Here is a 22299-nt window from a genome sequence, read left to right on the forward strand (position 1 = left end):
ATGCTGTGGGCTGTCTTACAGCCTATGGTTATACCGGACTTCATATAACTGAAGGACGGATGAATAGAAAAAATATCCTGAGACATTCTTAATGAGAATCTCATGATGAAATCTGTAGATTTACAAATAAGACAATGATCCCAAACACGGAACCATGGAAACTACCTTTTTTGTAATCACAACTTTAACGCGTCCCCTGTATGGAGAAACTAACCACATACATTGCTCATGACTCTGCCAATTCTTCCACAAAAAGCATTCTGTGTGTTGAATACTGATTTGACCCCCTGTATATTTGTAATGATCAAAAAATCTAGTCTCACCTGTGATACGCAGCACCTGCAGGCTTACAAGAGGCCTCAGTGATGCAGGACCAATGGTGTGAAGGTTATTCCTGCTTAGGTCCAGCAGAGCTAGAGAGGTCAAACCAACTAGGGCATGGTCTGCTATCATTTCGATGCTGTTCTGCTGCAAGTGGAGCTCCTGTAGACGCTGGAGATATATGCAGACTTTACATGAGGAACAGGAGACATAAGGTTCTATTTTAAACATAGTATGTAATAATTTCAGATCAATGAATTTTACTCTTGCTTCACTTCCTGTATTTGTTCTTTTATGCTTTTCCAAACTACACAGTCCTCTGTTTTGACTTTTGCATGAACTGGTTTTTGGTGGCAAACCAGATTTTGTGACCATCTGATACTGTTGATTCTGAATAGCTTAATCTGATCCAGAAGAAACTATACATAAACTGAGATTCTCCAACAGCTGTTATCGAAAAGTTAGATTATAATGTAATTTTATGGAAAGGTTTTAAACCTAAGCTGGTCGTTACAACACTTCACCGTTCCATACAGGTAAAAGAAAGTGAATGATGAAAATATCAGCATGTTACAACATGTTTATTGGAAAAGTGCATATCATATCATTGCATTCTGATATGTTTTACTTGTAAACCCTGGAAGGTGTAGTCCAGTAGGCGTGTGATGTCATTTCCTGACAGGTACAGGATGCGGAGCTGTTCCAGCCCCTGAAGCATGTTAGGTGTTAGCAGGTGGATCCGGTTCCCATTCAATGCGAGCTCCAACAGCTGGCTTTGGTCATGAAAAGAGCCAGGCTCCACACCGGAGATGCTGTTGTTCTGGAGGAGGAACAGAAATGGGAAAGCAAACTAAAATGCTTGATTGATTGATTGGTTGGCGTCACTTCCTGTTTGGGGTAAGGCGTATTGTGTCACTTCCTGTTGTCACGGTGTGAATCAAGGTCTGTTGCTCCAGACTATCTCGCTTTTATCTTTAATCTCTTTGCTGTAACATCTGTTTCTAACACATAAGCACCTTTAAAACAGTCTATGTTGCTGCACATCACATTTGGGAACTCCTCGTGTTTCACACGGTTTGCTTTTCTCGGCATGGTAAGGGGGCACTAGACTAACTTTAGCCTAGCTTTAGCCTCACAATGGCTTCTTCCCCTACTCTTCCATCCGCTTCTGTGTCTCTGCCTAAGTTTCCCCCCATCTCCTGCTCTCTGTGTCAGATGTTTAGTTACTCCTCTGCCTCCTTTAGTGATAATGGTACATGTAATAAATGCAAACCACGCCGGCTGGGTGACTAGATTCCAGACCCCAGGTCACCACCAATCCGTCTGCGTTCCTTTTTTTTTTTTTTTTTTCCCAGTGTCCTGTCTAGCAATGTGGCAATAGGAATTGATGTCTCAATGCCAGATAGAGCTCGACAGATTTTGCTTTCACAAGTGGAGCGAACAGCTTTCGCCATAGTATTCCGCTTGATTTATGCATGTAAATAGCTTTATTGTGATTCCTGCAGGGATAATTTCAAATTCTATGGACATTACAATGGGAAAGTAAAGGAAGAACAAGACGAGAAAAAAAGAAAGAGAAAAGGTGAAAGAAAGAAGAGATAAAAGGGAGAGAATGATAAAACGTTCTCCGTCTGCTCCATCACCTGGAAAGAGAGATGCAAAAAGAACAGCACAACTAACACACATAAAGTAACAGATACAATCAAGAAACACCTTGATGTCATTGCTAAATCATATGTATTATTATTTAAGCTGACATGTGTAAAGTGATACCTGAAAAAAGAAAGTGAAAGAAAATAAATAAATAAATTACAGGCTTTCTGTATATGAGTGAACACTTAATACCTGGAACCCTGCACCTGTGGGAGTTTGTGAGAGTGCACTAGTTTAGGTGAAAATTATCCAGAAGGAAATAGCTTGATAGTGGTTGTGGAGAAACAAAGGCCCGCCTTCCCCAAGCACAGAGGCAGGGGTCAGGGGACCCATAACCCCGGACTCCCAAAGCAGTGCGCCCAAGAGGGGCCATCACAGGAAATCTGCAACCCCCCATCCCCCAGCCACTGCAATGCCGACGCCCCCAAGAGCCGCGGGGACGAGCCCATGGGCTCCACCGGCAGCCAGCTGCGCTGAAGTGGTCCCGGCCATGGGCCCTGAGGGCCAGAAGCCCCAGGGGCACCCCGCCACCGTGGGGCCAGGCCCCGCGAAGCTGCCACCGGGAATGGGCCGGCACCCACCCGGGAAGCCGCCCCAAACCCAAGGACCGTCAATGCGCCAGAGGGCCAAGGCGCCTGCCAGCGCAACGGAGGAGGGCAGGACGTGGGGGGATGGGCTCCGCACCTAGCGGAGGCTTGAGATGTTCTTGGGAGAGGGAGCGGACCGGACCCATACCTGGAAGAAAAACTCATTCACACCATCCCTCCCTAGTGCCCCACTCACATCACACATAGACTTACAAAAAAAAAGATGCTGTACACACATTCCCACATAACACTTGCATCCAAACCCCCTCCCTCCACCACCTTACCCTAGCCACCCCTGCCCCCCACCCTTTCTGGGGGGAGCAGAGGTGTCAGCCCCAGACCTGGCAAGCCGCTGACTACCCATAGCAGCCCCCAGCCAAGACCCCGGACACAGTGGCCCGCACCTCCTCCAGGCCCCAGACTACTTGCCGCCATCGGAGACGAGGGTGTGCAAAAGACCTCAATCCTCCCTACGCCCGCTCAGATGTTGTGTTGTTACATGTTGTTCTCGTGTGTTTAAAACTGGGAGCGCCGAAGAGGGTGCAGGGCACAGCCCACCCCCCCTCTGGAAGGAAGCTGGTGCCAGCGCACCCCCTCCAAGCAACTGCCCAGAACCCTCAATGTCTAAATGCGAGAGGAGGTGAAGGGATCCGTCCGAGGCGAGCCCCACCTGGAGAAGGGGGCCCCGCCAGCGGCACCACCGTAGCCCGGGGGCCAGGGAGAGGCCGCAGGGCCCGCCAGCCAACCACCCACCAGGCCCAAAACCTCCACCCCCCAGCCCACCCACCAAGCCTACTGGCTTAACCCCCCCCCCCCCAAAAAAAAAATAAAAAAGTAATTAAATGAGAGGGGGGACCCTGGCCAGCCAGCCTGCACGAGCCATCCCAAACTCACTCCACCCCCCTGGCGAAACCCGCACCGGGAGACTACCCGGACCAGAACCGGACACAAGCCCACCAGAATGTCCACCCCCATACATGCGACAGTAGACTTCCAGGCTAGGTAAGTCCCTACGCAAATCTGAAATCATGATATTATTGCACATTTCCTGTTCTATATCTAACCAAGGCTCATCTAGATGACTATTTTTTATCCATTTAGAGATGTATTGTAGCCTATTTGCTAAGTAATAGTTATGGAAGTTAGGCAAATCTAATCCTCCTCTGTCTTTAGTCTTCTGTATTGTCTTTAAGCTAATACATGGGGGTTTATCTTTTCAAAGAAATTTAGAAATGGCAGAGTCTAGAGATTTAAACCAGTCGGATGATGGTTTATTGGGGATCATTGAAAATAAATAATGAATTCTAGGTAGGACCATCATTTTTATTGAAGCTACCCTACCCATAAGTGAGATTGGAAGCGATTTCCATCTTTCAAGGTCCTCTTCTATCCTGTTTAAAAGTGGGGTGTGGTTAAGTTTTAGTAAATCAGTTAATTTAGACGACACAGTAATACCTAAATATTTAATATTTCCTCATTGCATTTGTAAATCTAGGGAGTTTTCCAGAGAGCAATTAATTGACAGTACCGTAGACTTAGACCAGTTTAAAGAGTAATCTGATACTTTAGAGAAAGAATCTAGTATTCTAATTACTTGTAAAAGAGAATTATTTGAATGCTGGAGATAAAGTAATACATCATCCGCATAGAGACTAATCTTGTGCTCTATTTTCATGCATTTTATACCTTTTACAGCTTTTGTTTGTCTGATTGTTGCTGCTAGAGGTTCTATAAAGATGGCAAAAAGTGATGGAGAAAGCATCCTTGCCTGGTGTCCCTCTGTAGACAAAAACTGGAATATATTTGATTATTTGTCCTGACACAGGCTGTTGGAGAACTGTATAAGATTTTTAACCAATTTATGAAAAAAATGCCAAAACCGAATTTATGTAGAGTAGCGATTAAAAATATCCAGTTTACTCTATCAAATGCTTTTTCTGCGTCTAAAGACAATATATTGGTTTTAATGTTTTTACTGTAGGAATAATCAATTAAATTAAGTAATCTGCGTGTATTTGTGGATGACTGCCTTCCTCTGATGAAACCAGTTTGATCTGGATGTATTATGAGCGGAGTTACTTTGTCTAATCTTTTTGCAAAAGCTTTACAGATTATCTTAATATCCACATTAATTAAGGATATGAGACCCGTCTGCGTTCCTAACAAATTTTCCCCACTCAGTGACACACCCACTGAGAAGCCGATCCTGGTGATTGGCAGCTTCATAATCAGAAATGTGGCACTAGAGACATCAGGGACCATAGTTAAATGCCTGCCAGGGGCCAGAACGGACGACATCAAATCCTACCTGAAACTGCTGGCTAAGGATAAGCATAAATACAGTAAGATTGTTATTCACGCTGGCAGTAAAGACACCCGGTTACGCCAATCGGAGATCACTAAAGTTGGTGTTGCTTCGGTGTGTAAGTTTGCTAAAACAATGTCGGATAATTTTCTCTGGTCCCCTGCCTGATCTGACCAGGAATGACATGTTCAGCCGCATGTCATCATTCAACCGCTGGTTGTCTAGGAGACGGCATCCATGGTAAATGGCTTGTACTTGTATAGTGCTTTTAACTAGTCTTGACGACCTCCAAAGCACTTTACACTACAGTTCAGTCATTCACCCATTCACACACACATTCACACCCTGACGGTGGTGAGCTATGTAAGTAGCTACAGCTGCCTTGGGGCAGACTGACAGAGGCGAGGCTGCCATGCACCAGCGCCACCGGGCCCTCCTACCACCGCCAGCAGGCAATGCGGGTGAAGTGTCTTTCCCAAGGACACAACGACAGAGACAGTCAGTGCGGGGGATCGAACCGGCAACCCGCCAATTGCAAGACGAACTCCCTAACCTCCATCAGAATCCATCCCACTTTGGATGATGCAGCTCTTCTTTCTAGGGATCTGGCTGGATTTATTAGCTCTCCTAAATGCTGACAACCCAGGGTCCAGACCATGAAGCAGAGCCGTAGTTTAACACACCTCTATGCAGCTTCTGTACTGTTCCCCACCCATTATCCTATTGAGACGGTGTCTTTCCCACGGCCAAAACTGAATAGATCAAAAACTGATCTAAAAGGAACAAATTATAAAAATCTAATAAAATTCAATACCGCTCTCCTTGAAACAAAAAATAAAACAATTACATGTGGTCTATTAAATATAAGGTTTCTCCCTCCAAAGACTTTAGTTAATGAATTGATTTCTGATAATCAGATTGATTTATTTTGTCTCACAGAAACCTGGGTACAAGAGGACTACGTTAGTATAAATGAGTCAACTCCCTCCAGTTATTCAAATTTCAACATTCCCAGATCTACAGGAAGAGGAGGAGGAGTGGCAACCATCTTTCAGTCTGATTTACTAATTAGTCCGAGGCCAATTAATAACTACAGTTCTTTTGAACATTTAACCCTCAGTTTCCCTCATCTAAATTGCAAAGCAATAAAACCTCTTCTGTTTGTAGTTTTGTATCGTCCACCATGCCCTTACACTGAGTTTTTGGATGAGTTGTCAGATTTCTTATCTGATTTGGTGTTAAATACTGATAAGGTTATTATAGTGGGGGATTTTAACATTCATGTTGACACAGAATGTGATAACCTTAGCGTAGCCTTTAAAACTATCCTAGATTCAATTGGTTTTGCTCAAAATGTGCATAAACCGACGCACTCTTGGCTCCATACTTTAGACCTTGTGCTGACATATGGCATCGATTGTGACGAATTAACAGTATTTCTTCACAACCCTGTCCTATCTGATCATTTTTTAATAACATTTGACTTTAATCTAACTGAGTTCTCCACCCCCAAAAGAGGGTTCCATTATAGATCTTCATCGGATAATGCTGTATCAAACTCTAAAGAGTCTGTCCCCCTTTTAATATCTTCAGTATTGCAGAAATACCCTGCAGATGGCAGCAATGTTGTTTCTTCCCATTCACAAATAGATGTCTTTGTTAATGGTGTGACTTCCTCATTGCGTTCTGCATTAGACAATGTAGCTCCCTTGAAAAAGAAGGTGATTATTCACAGGAAGCTGGCTCCCTGGTTTAATTCAGAGCTGCGTTCCTTGAAGCACAATGTTAGGAAATTGGAGAGAAAATGGCGCTCTACACACCAAGAGGAATCCTACCTAATCTGGAGGGACAGTCTATTCTTCAATAACAAGACCCTTTGCAGAGTTGGAGCAGCATATTTTTCATCATTAATTGAGGAGAATAAAAATAATCCTAGATTTCTCTTCAGTACAGTTGCCAAACTTACTAAGAGTCACAGCTCCGTTGATCCATCCATTCCCTTAGCTCTTAGCAGTAATGACTTTATGGGATTGTTCATAAATAAAATAGATGCCATTAAAAATAAAGTAATTGGCATCCTCCCAAACATGATTACCTCGTCCTCAGTAAGTGAGGCAGCGTTGGAGGAATCTTTAGAACCTGCGCAGTGTCTGAACTGTTTAGAAGCAGTAGAGCTTTCTGAGCTATCTAAAATTTTAGCTTCATCTAAACCTTCTAGCTGTATGTTAGACCCAATCCCAACCAAGTTGTTTAAGGAGATATTCCCTTTGATCAGTGGCGCTATTTTAGACATGATTAATTCAATTCAATTAAATTTTATTTAGATATTTTCTTTGTCTCAGAAAATCTAAATAAGGGATCTTTAACTCAAGTTTAAAGGTGTTATTTTTTACCAAGACATGTCATTTAAATCCCATATTAAACAGGTTTCCAGAGTTTCCTTTTTTCACCTCCGAAATATTGCCAAAATTAGAAACATTCTGTCCAGAGGTGATGCTGAAAAACTAGTCCATGCATTTGTTACTTCAAGGCTGGACTATTGTAATTCTTTACTATCAGGAAGTCCACAAAATGCAGTTCAAAGTCTTCAGCTGATCCAAAATGCTGCAGCAGGAGTTCTGATGAAAATCAACAAGAGGGATCATATTTCTCCAATTTTAGCGTCCCTTCATTGGCTTCCTGTTAAATCAAGAATAGAATTTAAAATTCTTCTTCTAACGTTTAAAGCCCTTAATAATCAAGCTCCATCATATATCAGAGCTCTGATTACCCCGTATGTTCCTAACAGAGCACTTCGTTCTCAGACTGCAGGTCTGCTGGTGGTTCCTAGAGTCTCTAAAAGTAGAATAGGAGGCAGATCCTTTAGCTATCAGGCTCCTCTCCTGTGGAACCAACTCCCAGTTTTGGTCCGTGAGGCAGACACCCTGTCTAAGACTAATCTTAAAACTTTCCTTTTTGACAGAGCTTATAGTTAGAATGGCTTATGTTACCTCTATAGTTATGCTGCTATAGGCTTAGGCTACTGGAGGACATCAAGGCCTATTTGCAGTGTGCGATTTGCAAAAAAAACCAGGGGGGGGGGGATTATTTCCAAAGTTTTATTAATGAATAAAAGTTTTATTAATAATGGTTAGCTAGCAGGTGCTCTTTCAGATAGATAGCTAGATTTTGTAGGTTAAACTATTGTTTTTAAACTTGCGGCATCTACTGTCGGGACTCGGGAGTGGGTATTGGTTTACTTTAACCGCTTTGAGCAGAAAACGTAATAATACTGTTTAAAAACAAACAACAAAATTAATTTACAAATGTGAAGGACACAAGACATGTATTAATATAAATCCATAATATTCAGGGGTTAAAGCAAAAATAATTAATTTGACTGAAAAATGTTTCTAGTCAGCCCATATATTCCGTGGGCGTCATGCCACCTTAGTAACCTCATTTGCTTATTGTGCAAAGTCCACTTTAGCCAAATTTGACAGTTCCATTGACAATTCCTGTATCTCTCCACCTTTCGGCTTCAGAGCCTTGGTGCCATCCTGGACAGCCCTCTCCATAATCTCCTTCACTTTCCACATCATTAACATCACCTGGTTAACTTTCATATTTGCAGCATCAAGCAAGTTCTTCCTTCGCACTTTTGCCAAACTGGTTCACAGTCCACTCACCTTTGCACTTAACAATTTCAAAACCCTCCATAAACTGCAGCTAATTCAAAAGACAGCAGCTTGCATCATTACATCATCTTCTTCACACCTGTACATTAACTCCACTGTAACATTCAATATAAATCAATCCTATATACTCTGTGTCCCCACCTCTCGCTCATTGACTGCTGGAGATGGTCAACAGCCCCTCCACGACCTTCTTTGTTACAGAAAAGCGCAGGTGAAATAATATTTATGATTTTCTTTTTACTTTTTCCGAATCAGACCTAGTCAAACCGGGACATTGTTTCACATTCCGACACTCCTTCTTCTTAAAAGAAAAGCGCGTCATGCTAAATGGGGTACCGCGCGCGAGCTATTTTTAGAAACACAACGTCACGATGACGTCACATCACGTGGTACGCAGTGGGGCAAACTCCGGAAACCCGTCGCTGTTTTGCTCTAAAAGAGACGTGCGTTACCCTTGCTTTTACTCGGTAAAACGACTGCTTTTTCCAAATCTAAGACCATGGTTTTTAAACATTGTTGCTATGGAACGTGCAACAGCGACTCGAGGTACGCTGATCGGCCGCATATGAAGGATGTTTTCTTCAAGACTGCCAAGGAGAAATGTGTGCGCTGGGTACACCGGTGCGGTCAGCCTACACAACAGTTCAACCCGGAAAAAGTTACCAAATTCAAGTACATATGTAGCAAGCATTTTGTTGGAGGAAAGGGCCCAACCGAATAACATCCTGACCCAATTCCAGCGACATCAAGTCAAGGTAAGAGTATTTTGGTGGCCGACATGTTAATAAAGTAGCGCCTGCTACCATGACAGCATATAGGCTATCATGGTAGCAGGCGCTAACATGATAGCCTGCTACCAGGATAGCTTACTCAAAAACATTTCAAATGAGACAAACATTAAACATATACCCATTCTTGGACGGTGATTGCAAACAACAACAAAAAAAAAACGGCCGACGCTGCCATGATCGCCGCGCAGGAAAAAAAAACAAAGCTTACCGTTCATCAACTCGGCCAGTTTTCCAGTCTTTTTAAGCCCTCGAACCTCAAGCCATCGTTTGAGCTGAAGGTTGGTGTGTACTTCGACAGTGCGACCAGTAAACCGTGTGCCTGGGACATCGTCTTGGGAAAGTTTAACGGCTGTAAAGTCGGTCATATTGCTGTTTCTGTTGCGCTTGTAATAGCTGGGTCATCCGTGCTTTCTCTCCTGTATGCCCTACCTAAGCGGCAAAAGGGGCGTTGCTCTTGAGACGGTGACGTCACGTGCGCGGTACCGCATTAGCCGAGCTACAGCGTTACTCTTTCAGTTTTAAATAAAACAGCAACAGACACATTTACCGAGAGAAGTTGTTGTCAGCTGTTTTATGCACTGAACTTTCTGACCTGCTGGTTTACATAAATCTAAAGAAAACCTTTGACTACCACTACTTTCATTCATGCATCTGTGGTCAGTTTGAGATTTTCTTTTAAAAGTTAAAATGATTGAACACCGATAAACCTCAGACTGGTAGATTTCCGCTTTGCAAAGACTCGCCCCACTCTCCTTCTGATTGGCTAATGTCCTAGCTCTGCCAGATTTCATTGGTTGAGCGGAGCTTCTGTTTAAAATCTTGAATAAAAAGTCTACACGGAACATTTTGCGCTCATTTTCCAAATGACGAAAGTCCCTCACAGTGACGGAGAACATTAAACCCCTGATAATATTACTGATTCAGATCAGAAGGGGGAGGAATGTATTCCCCCCAGGAATAAAACATGAATGACCAGAGGGGGGGACGTCACAACCGGAGGGGGGGGAAATCCCCCCCATCCCCCCCAGCAAATCGCACCCAACCCTTTTTGTCTCACTCTGCTGAGTTCTACTGTTCTCCAGTTTTGCATCGCTTGTTGTCATTTCTGCTTTTAACTTTTTGCTCTCTCTCTTTTTTCTTCATAGTAGGTACACCTGGTCTGGCGTTCTGTTAATTGTGACATCATCCAGAGAAGACGGCTCACCCGCTACTACCATCTAATGTAGAACAGATTACTAGATCAATGTGTGCTTCTGTGCTTTTTTGTCTCTCTTGTTGTGTCTCTGCTCTGTCTTCTGTAACCCCCAGTGGGTCGAGGCAGATGACCGTTCATACTGAGCCTGGTTCTGCTGGAGGTTTTCCTTCCCGCTAATGGGTGAGTTTTTCTTTCCACTGTCGCTTCCATGCTTGCTCAGTATGAGGGATTGCTAGCAAAGCCATGGACAATGCAGACGACTCTCCCTGTAGCTCTACGCTTCTCCAGGAGTGAATGCTGCTTGTCGGGACTTTGAAGCAATCAACTGGTTCCCTTATATAGGACATTTTTGACCAATCTGTATAATCTGACCCAATCTGTATAATCGGATTGAATTTGACTTTGTAAAGTGCCTTGAGATGACATGTTTCATGAATTGGCACTATATAAATAAAATTGAATTGAATTGATTAATTGATTTCAATCTGGTGAACCTGTTAAGAGGTTTGTCTGCAGTGAAGTTTTAGTAGTGGCTGTTGCCTTGCAGCAAGAATATGCTGTGTTTGAATCCCAAGTTTCCATGTTCTCTTGGTGCATGAATCTGTTTGCTCTTGGTCCTCCAACTTTATTCCGCAGCCTAAAAATATGACTGTTGAGTTAATTGGTTATTCTAGATTGCCCTTAGGTATGAGTATTTGCTTGCATGGTCGCAACTTGTCCAGGTAAACCCTGGACTCTCCTCCTGGATCAGCATTGCACTTGCGTAGCATAGAATTAAAAATTCCACAATAATTTCAAGAGAATGTCCTAAATTGAGACAATTATATAAAATGTATCAGGTTTTTAAGGAGGGACATCAGTGAAATTTCAATATGTGAGCATGTTACCTGCAGATACAGATAATGAAGGTGCTTCAGCCGAGTGAGGTCCACTTGACGAATCTGACTAATCACATTGTCCTGGAGGAAAATGGTCTGTTAACAGAAAGAGGAAGGCATAATACAACATGATCATGGATGCATCTCCACAACAATGAAACAATCAGAGAGGGAAGCTACCTGAGTGGAAGGAGGAATGAGTCTGGGGATGTCCCTCAGGTCAGTGGAGCCACACTCCACAGTGAGGCTGTAGCAACGGCAGTTTGCAGGACAAGGAGGAGACACACCCACCGAAGTGAGTGGGGACAGGAGCAGAAAGGAGAGGAGAAGCACAAACCCCACAGCCATAACATCGAGAGGCAGTACTGGGGAAGAGGTAAGAATAATGAATTTATAAGCCTATTTGTGTAGTGATTTAGATATCGCATTTATTCATTGAAACCCCTTAATACCATAATTATTCATCCCAGTTAGCTGATGTGCTGGTGAGCATTAAATCTGAATAGCAAATCAAGAATCTTTATTGTCATTATGTTTCCATAATAAAATTTTGTCCGAACACCAGCTGAGCCCACAATCCATGTGCTGACCTAAGCACATGGATTTAGCACGTGCTAAATCCTTTCTCTCCTGTGCCATTCAGCTCCCATACCACACACACAGATTGGCCATCGGTAGTACACGTCGCTGTGAAGCCACCAGCCGCCATATTGGTAGAGCAAGACAAGTAATTTATACTTTTCAGTAACAAGACAATTCAAAGTGCTCTTGGACCTGCTATATAGTCTACTATGACCTCCTTGCTTTCGTTGATGTTCAGGGTGAAGTTATTCCTGGACCATCACTATGTAAGATTGTAAACCTCTTCTCTGTAGTGTCTCATCATTTTTAGATACGAGACCCACCACAGTGGTGACGTCCGCAAACTTCACAACCATGTTTGCAGGGTGGATAGCAGAGCAGTCATGGGTAAAGAGGGTGAAGGGAACAAGGCTGAGGACACAACCCTGTGGTGTGCCAGTGTAGAGGATCAGTGGGGCAGATGTAGGTTTCCCTATCCTCACCACCTGGGGCCTGCTGGTGAGGAAGTCATTAATCCAGTAGCAGAGCGGTTGTGCAGCTTCAGGGCCAGCATGTCTGGGAGCATAGTGTTAAAGACTGAGCAGAAGTCCATGAATAGCATCCTAACATAGGTGATGGTATGCTGCAGACAAGTCAGAGCCATGTGAAGTGCCAACGAGACAGTATCCTTTGTAGAATGATCCTCCCTGTAGGCTGTCCAAGGCAGCAAGGAGTCCATGATGTATTTGGTGTTCTTGATGTACTGCAGCAGGATCCTCTCGAAGCGCTTCATGATGACCGGGATCAGAGTAACAGGATGGTAATCATTGAGGCAAGTGATGGTTGAGGTTTTTTTTTTTCCTTTTTGCCAAGGCACAATGATTGAGGATTTCAGGAAGACAGGGACAATGGAGAGCTGGAGAGAGAGCTTAAAGATGTCCAGAAAATCCCTTGCCTGTTGGTCAGCACATGATTTTAGCGTCCGACCTGACACCATGTCTGGACCTGCAGCCTCATTGATATTGATCTTCCTTTAAGTACATAAATAATGGACCATTTCCAACATGTTACCTCAAATGATCACAGATAAGGGCAATACTCTGCACATAAAACCAGAAAACTAAAATCATTAGAAAAAGCTAGCTTCAGTAACTTATGACAAACATAGGAAAACTAAACACATTGCTGTTTTATTAGGATTTAAAAGGGAAAGTAGCAGCTTGATGCTACCAATAAGACAATATTAACGGATCATCAGTGTAAGCAGTTTGCTGATCCAGATCAAAAGATCCAGATTAACACAATGCCAATAAGGAAAACATTAGCAGTTAGCTCAGAAAAGCATCGTTCATGCCTGTCTTTTTTCCCTGACAAGTTATCGAGCAAATTCCAAATCATGTCAATTCCATTATCCTGCAGTTAGAAGGATTATTCCCAAGTTGAAAACATCTCAGACAGAGACAGCCCAAAAACCCAAGAGCTCCTTCTCGGACCTGACTCTTCAGACCTCAGTTAGCAGGTGAAGGGTCATGGTGGCACGGTCAGAACAAATGCAGCTTGTTTGTCATGGTTAAAGAGGAAAAGGCAAAAAGCAATGTATTTTAGTTGAAGGACATTTTACTATAGTGACATAATGTAGTGCTTGTACACTGTCCAGAGTAGTGGATTTTATAGAAAAAAAATGAAAAACTATACATGGGTTGAGAAAAGCAGAAGTTTGATGGCAAAAAAGTTGGTGCTGACAACACATTCATAATGAAGGCCAAAGATCTGAGCTGAGAGAAGAAACTTTTCTCCTTCAGCTCTTCCAAACAAGCCATACTTGTCCAGCTTTTTCTTAACTGTATTTTTTCTGATCTCTACTGTAATATCCAGTAAAATATAATCAAGCCATTATTTACAAATCTGATATTTATTACTTACAGAGAATGGCAATCCAGCATTCAGTGTTGCAGAAAAATAGAATAGATTAAAAAGGATATTTTGAATGTCAGGCTTCTTTAAAATATGTCGGTTCTGCCGGAGGTTTTCCTTCCCGTTAATGGGGAGTTTTTCTTCCCACTGTTGCTTCATGCTTGCTCAGTATGAGGGATTGCTGCAAAGCCATGGACAATGCAGACAACTCTCCCTGTAGCTCTACGCTTCTCCAGGAGTGAATGCTGCTTGTCGGGACTTTGAAGCAATCAACTGGTTCCCTTATATAGGAAATTTTTGACCAATCTGTATAATCTGATTGATTTGACTTTGTAAAGTGCCTCGAGATGACATGTTTCATGAATTGGCGCTATATAAATAAAAGTAAATTAAATTAAACTGAAATGTCAAGGTCATCTATCTACCTGTGGTTCTGCTGAGATGTAATGGAACCCCATGTTGCTGTGATAACCGGCATCCAGACCATCTGGATTCTCTCCTGCGTTCCTCTTGACAATAACCTATAGATTCTCTATGAGGTTCAGGTCCAGTCAGTTAATTGGACACAACTTTCACAGACGCACCTCATTGATACCAGTTAACATCCAGGGCAATGATGTTGAGATAGTGAACTCTTCTAAATACCTGGGTGTTCACCTGCACAATGAAGTGGGCTGGAGTCCCAACACTGATGCCCTTTACAGGAAGGGGCAGAGCAGACTCTACCTGCTGAGATGTGGGGACTGAGGTCTTTTTGAGTGCAGGGGGTGCTCCTGAAGATCTTTAACTCATCAGACATCTTCTGTGGTGTGGTTTGCTGGAGCAGCAGCTTATATGTAGTTGAGAGTAAGAGGCTGGATAAACTCAATAGAAGGGACTTTTTTCACAGGAGCTGTGAATAAAGGTAGCAGCAGCTGTGCAGAAGGCAGGACTTGGAGTGAGCTCTGAATGAACAGTGCGGTGAACCGATCTTGCAGCCCATATGGGTTTGGTTATTTTTCTGTGTGAGGAATGTCATGTGTGTCATGAGGGCATGCAAAGTCAGGAAAATATCAAGTCTGACACTGTGTGTGACTTGACAGCTCTGGTAACGTCAGTTGGAAATAAATGACTAGAGATGCTATGCATCTCGCTGCAGTGAATGTGACCAAAGTAGATATTTGAGAGAGAAAGCGGATTTTTTTTTTAATTTGTGTGTCTAATCGATTAATGGACAAAGTTATTAAAAGTTAAATTTTAGTAAGAGTTTTCATGTGGATGAAGGCCAAACACAAACATTTTTTTGTTTTCCCAGATATATGCTGATGCTTTTTTTCTTACCACACTTTCCCCCTCCACTCAAAGTTTTATAAATATCCTTGGGTCCAGCACTCTGTGAACAACCAGCTTCTTCAGCAATTACCTTTTGTAGCTTCCCTCCTTGTGAAGGGTGCTGATGACTGTCTTCTGGACATTTGTCCAGTCAGCAGTTTTCCCCCTGACCCAGGGTGAGAGAACGTTTAGAGCAGGGGTCTTCAATTCCGCTGTTCAAGGTCCTGTGTCCTACAACTTTTAGATGTGTACCTGGTCTAATCCAGCTGAATCAATTAGCTCCTCTGTCTCCAGTCAAATTCTCCAGAGTCCTGCTAATGACTTGATGAATTGACTCATGAGTGTTTAAGAAGAGACTCATAAAACTTGCAGGACACCGGACTCAAGGACTGGAGTTAAAGATCCCTTATTTTGATTTTCTGAGACACAGAATTTGGAGTTTTCATTATTTGTGGCCACAATCACGAATTCTGCTAGATGCTTGAAATCTTTCACTGTATGCATAATGAATATATTATATTGTATCTATAGGCCTACCTGCACTGTTAGTAGGGCTTTCTTGGAGAAAGCCCAGGCAGAATGAGGCACTGACTGTTTCTCTGGAGCTGAGAGGAACTAACTGTTTTTGGCTGTGGACCTTCTGCTGCTGATCAACGCCTCTTTGCTATGGCATGGCCTTATGATTACTGTGATGAATGTGGACAAGGTGAAACGAAGACAGAAGTATTTTCCATTCAACCGTAATGAGTGCTGCAGGCCACAGAAACATCGCGATCAGCTGCCCTGACACACTGCATTTACCTGACGGCCCGGCAGGAAGACTCCGCAGCAAGGCGTCGGTGTTCCGCCTATCTCCGAGCAGCGACGCGGGATGGGGCGATGAGCGGCCAGGGAGGCTGGTGAGTGCAGCTAAAGCAGAGGAGCAGGCTCAGGCAGCTCTGTTAAATCCCATCATCCGGCTGGCTCTTCTGCCTCTCCACCCGCGCCTCCCTCCCTTCCTCCCTTCCTCCCTCCCTCCCTTCCTCCCTCCCTCCATTCCTCCATCCCTCCATGTAGTGAGAGCAAGCTACTGCAGGTGCCCCTCCCCCACCTAACAGCCCCACCTCCCACACCCCGTCATTTCTTCTAGCTGGGCTTTCATTTCATGTCCTTACTGCGATTTATGGGACAAATCAAGCCCACCCTCCACCCCAGTGGGAAAGGTCGAATCCCCTTAAAGAGGTACACTGGGTAGAATAGGGGAATATGGAGGACCAATCCTTCCATAATTAAAAATAAATAAATGCCCAGTAAATCAGCATACAAAGGCACAGAAAATACAGTAATTAAATGTGGGCAATAATTCAATTATACAATGAGATATAACTTATTTGTTATCTGTTATAATTTTCAACTTTATTTCTAATTTTTGAAAATAATAATTCTACGGAGCCCCAGAACTGACATGGAAGATTATACTAATGTGTTCCCACAAAATATTAATTTGTGGCCACAAAATATATATAGTGTGTGCAAAAAATACTAAACATCATGTTCCTACACACAGCACTCCTTCTCAGGGGAACAAAACGTGATGGACAAAGATACCTGATCGAGTTATATTTTAGGCTGGGGATGAGCTACAAAGACATTCTGAGAAGTTTATTGTTTCAAGGAATTCTCATCAGTGAGAGGCATTTGCATAGAATTTTAAGAGCCAGGTCGCTTCACCGACTTTATTGTTGACCAACTGCAAGGCTCTGGAAAGGACCACGGTTATCGGTGGATGTATGCTAAGTGCCTACAACATGGCATCCGTGTCAGAAAAGAGGATGTCAGGATCCTCCTCTCTCTGCTGGACCCCATCGGTTCTCAAGTTCGTCAAGCCAGACGTCTCAGAAGGAGGCAATATTTTGCTCAGGGACCTAACTTTGTGTGGCACATAGACTCAAATGACAAACTGAAGCCATATGGGATATGCATTAATGGATGCATCGACGGGTTCTCACACAAAGTCATTTGGCTGCAGGCTGCCTTCACTAATAATAGTAGTAATAATAGCGACCCAAAAGTCATTGTGGGGTACTTTGTGGAGGCATTGGAGTGCTGTGGGGGCTGCCCCAGGCTCGTCCGGACAGACATACTGAGAATGTGCTGGTTGGGGACATACAACAGTATCTACAGAGAGATGACACGGATGACAGAGCAGCGGAGAGAAGCTACGTCAGAGGGGCAAGTACTGCTAACCAGAGAATTGAGAGCTGGTGGGGAGTGATGAGAAAAGAAGGAATCGAACAGTGGATCACTGCTCTAGGAGAATTAAAGGATGAAGGTTTCTTCTCTGGGGATATCATTGACAAAGCTCTGACACAGTTCTGTTTCCTGCCAATCATTCAGGTAAATAGAACCATATTATGATCGTAGCACAAATCCCAAAAACTGCACCATTCCACCTTAATGTAGGCCTAATCATAGATGACTGAGTCACTGTGAGTTTGTGTTTATTTAATGTTTTTCTCATGCATTTATTTATTCTTACAATTTATCAGCGAACAAAATTGGAGAAAAATCCGGGGGAGCAACACAGGGGGTGGCTGCATTGCTATAAAATGGTCCAGAGCTAATTGAACCAGTCTCAATTAAAAGCTCTGTCTTACAAAAACGTTTTAAGCCTGGACTTGAAGAAATATCTGCCTCTCTGACCCCTACAGTAGAAAAAGCTGGATCCACAGCTATGAAGCCCAGTAACTGAAGGCTTTACCTCCCCGCTTCTTTTTTGAGACACTGGGGGTCACTAACAGAACTGGATTCTAGGAATGGAATGCTCTTGTACTTTTATTACACTGTTATATGCAAAGACAGAGTATAAACAGCCCAATATTTCAGTATATATATCACAAGCCTATAACTTCGTAATGGTCAGTGCTCTTGTTTCTTCATCAGGAGGTATTAAATGACATCCAGGATGTTTGGAATGCTCACCGAATAAGACCCTCCAAGAACACCAATGTGCCCAGTGGGATACATTGCCCCTCACCTTTGGGGTGCAGAAGACTATCTTGTTCCACAGGCAGAAGATCTGACTGCATGCAAACACAGCTGCACATTTTTAAGTTCGGTCCCATGTGACGCGGATCTGTTTGATTTGTGCACAATAATAATGGCGGAATCAAACTTGGACTTCCCATCTACCATGTCCCAGGCAGTTGATTTGTATATTCAGCTGAGGGACATGGTGCGTCCACAGTTATTTGCGACACCTTAAGTGGAGAAGAGGATGAAGGCTGGTTGTTGCATTAATGCTCTTTATAGTTCCAAAACATCTGTTTTAATAAGTGGAATAAATTTAAATAATTCTGTCAGATGAAGTATTGTATCTTCCATAACAAATCACAACACATTTACAACACTAGAAAGTGAGCTATAAAATAGGTATGGAAGGTGTGAAATGTTCAAAGTGTAAAGATGTATGGAATAGAACAGAGGATATCAAACTTTTGTACAAACTTGAATGGTTTAATCTTTTTAAAATGTATTTGGTACGTATTAACAGGATAAGAACAGCTTTACTACTGTCTACTGGCAGTTACAAAGTTTGAACAACTTTTGTAAACATTTCAGCAAGTTTTAAACACCTTGAAAACATCAGTCAAGGCTCACATTCTGAGACTGTTACAAACCAATATAACAACAATGTAAAACAATCAGTCAAGTTTTAGTATAAAATAATACATTGAAGGGATAGTTCCAGTTTTATGAAGTGGAACTGTGTGCCTAGTCAGTGTAGTCAACATAAACATATGTGATATCTGAAATATTTTCAGCTTTTCACCTACTCATCGGTCTTATGTTTTGGCACTAAATGGAGTACAACAATGTGCAACAGGCATAGATGTGTTTTAGGATGAACAGCAACATAATGTCCAGAGTAAAACGGTTAATAAGGAAAAATTGCCACAACGTAAATCACTACAAAAGTGTACATTAACATGATAGCTTCCTGTGAGGTGGGACTATTTAATTCACTAAAACTTATTTTGTTGATGACCCTCTCCACAAAATAAGCAGAACATGCTACAGCATTAACAACAACAAAATGTAGTCTACAACTGCCTGTCATCATCCTTCATGTTAATGGTTACATTATTACTTACACCACATCCATTACCCACATTGAGCTGGTGAGAATGTTGTTAAATTGTCTGTGAAAATCTGGGTAGCTGTGGTAGCCAATAGAGAGCTTTAATACACATCCACAGGTATGGGACTGTGGACTGTGCAGGAAATCTGTGGTTTCCATGAACTTAATTAGTATGGCTTTATCCAAGACATCAGACTCCGTACAGAAGCGCAGGAAAAGCTGATCAATTTCTGCAATGTACCTTTTCAAGTAACGACAAACTGTTGACTGGGCTGCTGTCATGTCCTCTGCAAAGATTAGAAGTTCCTTCACTGTTTTTCCAGTTGTTTTTTTGCAATGAAATGATGCAGTCCTTCTGGTGGTAGTAAACTAGCTACAGAAACCATATTAGGACGCCAGCACTCAATTACATACATTGGGGCCTGAATCATCACTTTATGTCCAATCTGTGCCAAAATAGGGAGCAGTGAGTCCTAGGTAGGGACTTGCTTGCATTCATGTGCATCGAGTACATCCAGCAATTCATCTTCACTCACAGAATCAAAGTCCTCCAAAGCTTTCAGGAGAACAGCTCTTTCCTCATGTGATACGTACAGCAAAAGTGATTCCTTTAAACTACTGATTGCCGAGCCGTATAGCACCTCTTCCAGGAATGGTATAGCAAGTTTGACTGGGAAGTAACCTGCCTGTTTCCACCCTACTACAAACACTCTTGCAACAGCCTGCCATTCTTCCTGCTGAAAGTCATGCCTGATGAACGGATCTTTCATTTTCACTCCCAGTGTGCAGCTGTCATAGAAGTCCATCCAAAATTCTGTCAGTCTCTCAGAACACCACCCCCCTCCGCCTTTTCAAGCTCTCCATTTGGTAAACGCATTTTGATGTAAACCTCAGATGCCATAATGTTTGGGTCCTTGAAGGCATTGATGAAGTCAGTGAGACAGCGACCTTGTCTTACAACCAGTGTTACAGGAGAAGACTGTGGTTCAGGAAGTGCATGGGGAATATCTGCCTCCCCTGCAAGCATTAAAACAGGCTGTGACTGATCCACAGTTGGAAAAGCTCCATCCTCCATTTCAGGAGTGAGCATTTCAAGGTTTGCTTCATTTTCATCTTCAGTTACATTCAGCCTGTCCTGACCCAATAACTGTATCAGAATCTTCGCTATCGCCCAGAGTTAACAGGCCATCCCATGGTAATGTGTCGTTCAAATCTAAATCTCCACTTGTGGAAGCTCCATCATTAATTACATGGTGGTGAGTGTCAGGATTGTGGAGGCGAGGACCTAGGCGGCAACGAGGCAGAGGCAGGCGCATGGGGTTAAACAAAAGATATTTAATGAAAACCAAACTTACACGACCTCTGGCAGCAACAGCACGGTGAAAACTCAGGAGGACGCAGAGGGTGATCACAGAATGACCCGACGACGGGGAAACAAACTGAGGCAACTTATATACACGCGCGCACACAACGGGGATAATTAAACACAGGTGAGTCCAATCAACAGAAACACAACACAGGATCCTGACAGTGAGGTAATTTAGCATTTCTGTGTTCCAACAGATCCTCAACAGCCTGATTCTCTTCACTGTCACTGAGACATACCACTGAGGACTGGCCTGTCGCATGATCACCATCCACTTCTGCTGGGGGCTGTTTTGTTTTCTTTGTGGTGCATAGATAAAGTCTTAGCATTTTAACTTTGCTTTCACTATACAGCTCATCTAGGCAGATCCTTTAGCTATCAGGCTCCTCTCCTGTGGAACCAACTCCCAGTTTTGGTCCGTGAGGCAGACACCCTATCTATTTTTAAGACTAATGTTAAAACTTTCCTTTTTGACAAAGCTTATAGTTAGAGTGGCTCATACCCTGAGCTATCTCTATAGTTGTGCTGTGATAGGCCTAGGCTGCTGGAGGACATCAGGGTCTAATTTTCTCACTCTACTGATTTCTACTGTTCTTCAGTCTACTGTTCTCCAGTTTTGCATTGTATTACATTGAAATGACTGTCGTCATTTCAGCTTTTAACTTTTTGCTCTCTCTCTTTTTCTTCATAGTAGGTACACCTGGTCTGGCGTTCTGTTAACTGTGACATCATCCAGAGAAGACGGCTCACCCGCTATTACCATCTAATGTAGAACAGATTACTAGATCAATGTGTGCTTCTGTGCTTGTTTGTCTGTCTTGTTGTGTCTCTGTTCTGTCTTCTGTAACCCCAGTCGGTCGAGGCAGATGACCGTTCATACTGAGCCCGGTTCTGCCGGAGGTTTTTCCTTCCCGTTAATGGGTGGTTTTTCTTCCCACTGTCGCTTCATGCTTGCTCAGTATGAGGGATTGCAGCAAAGCCATGTACAATGCAGACGACTCTCCCTGTGGCTCTACGGTTCCCCAGGAGTGACTGCTGCTTGTCGGGACTTTGATGCAATCAACTGGTTTCCTTATATAGGACATTTTTGACCAATCTGTATAATCTGACCCAATCTGTATAATATGATTGAACTTGACTTTGTAAAGTGCCTTGAGATGACATGTTTCATGATTTGGCGCTATATAAATAAAATTGAATTGAATTGAAAATTGAATTGAATTGAATCTACTGTATGTGACACCTTGACATGTATCTGTGAGCTTTCAATATGAGTTGAATAGTGTGAAAGACCTTTGTTATTTTTGGAACGGCCTTTAGGGAAAAAAAGATTTTCAGCCATAACCTTGATATTTGCCACAATTTCTTCTTTGTCAATGGAGAGGTGCCTGGTTCCTCCACGACCAAGGTACTTTTTATCAGTTTGATTAAACGGTAATTCAACATAGACAAAAACAGAAAAACGTCCGTTTTCTCCTTTTGTGGTTTCTGCACATAAAACCAAAATCTATTAAACGGCTTGATTTTGTTTTTTTTGTTTTCGCCCCCAAAACGGAAATACCATTCAATTTTCGGTTTCAGAAGAGGGCGTGGCTTTCAAGCCGCCGGTCCGGTGCCCTT

General features: G+C 42.9%; 1 protein-coding gene across 3 annotated transcripts in view; it reads right to left on the bottom strand.

Moving 5' to 3' along the window:
* Window positions 1–16183, bottom strand: part of LOC105923583 (leucine-rich repeat-containing protein 24) — a 30063-nt gene extending 13880 nt beyond the window's left edge. For 2 of the 3 annotated variants that reach the window (XM_036131676.1, XM_036131675.1), the window contains exons 1-5: window positions 15995–16183; window positions 11588–11772; window positions 11417–11503; window positions 950–1141; window positions 324–492 (exon numbers count right to left, since the gene is read on the bottom strand). In XM_036131676.1, coding sequence (XP_035987569.1) covers window positions 324–492; window positions 950–1141; window positions 11417–11503; window positions 11588–11755 — 616 coding nt within the window. In that variant the 5' untranslated portion in view covers window positions 11756–11772; window positions 15995–16183. The remainder of the gene's footprint in view (window positions 1–323; window positions 493–949; window positions 1142–11416; window positions 11504–11587; window positions 11773–15994) is intronic. The other variant, XM_036131677.1, reaches the window with a different exon arrangement.
* Window positions 16184–22299: the final 6116 nt, after the last annotated feature.

Source organism: Fundulus heteroclitus, unplaced genomic scaffold, assembly GCF_011125445.2.
Source record: "Fundulus heteroclitus isolate FHET01 unplaced genomic scaffold, MU-UCD_Fhet_4.1 scaffold_45, whole genome shotgun sequence".
Taxonomy (NCBI): domain Eukaryota; kingdom Metazoa; phylum Chordata; class Actinopteri; order Cyprinodontiformes; family Fundulidae; genus Fundulus; species Fundulus heteroclitus.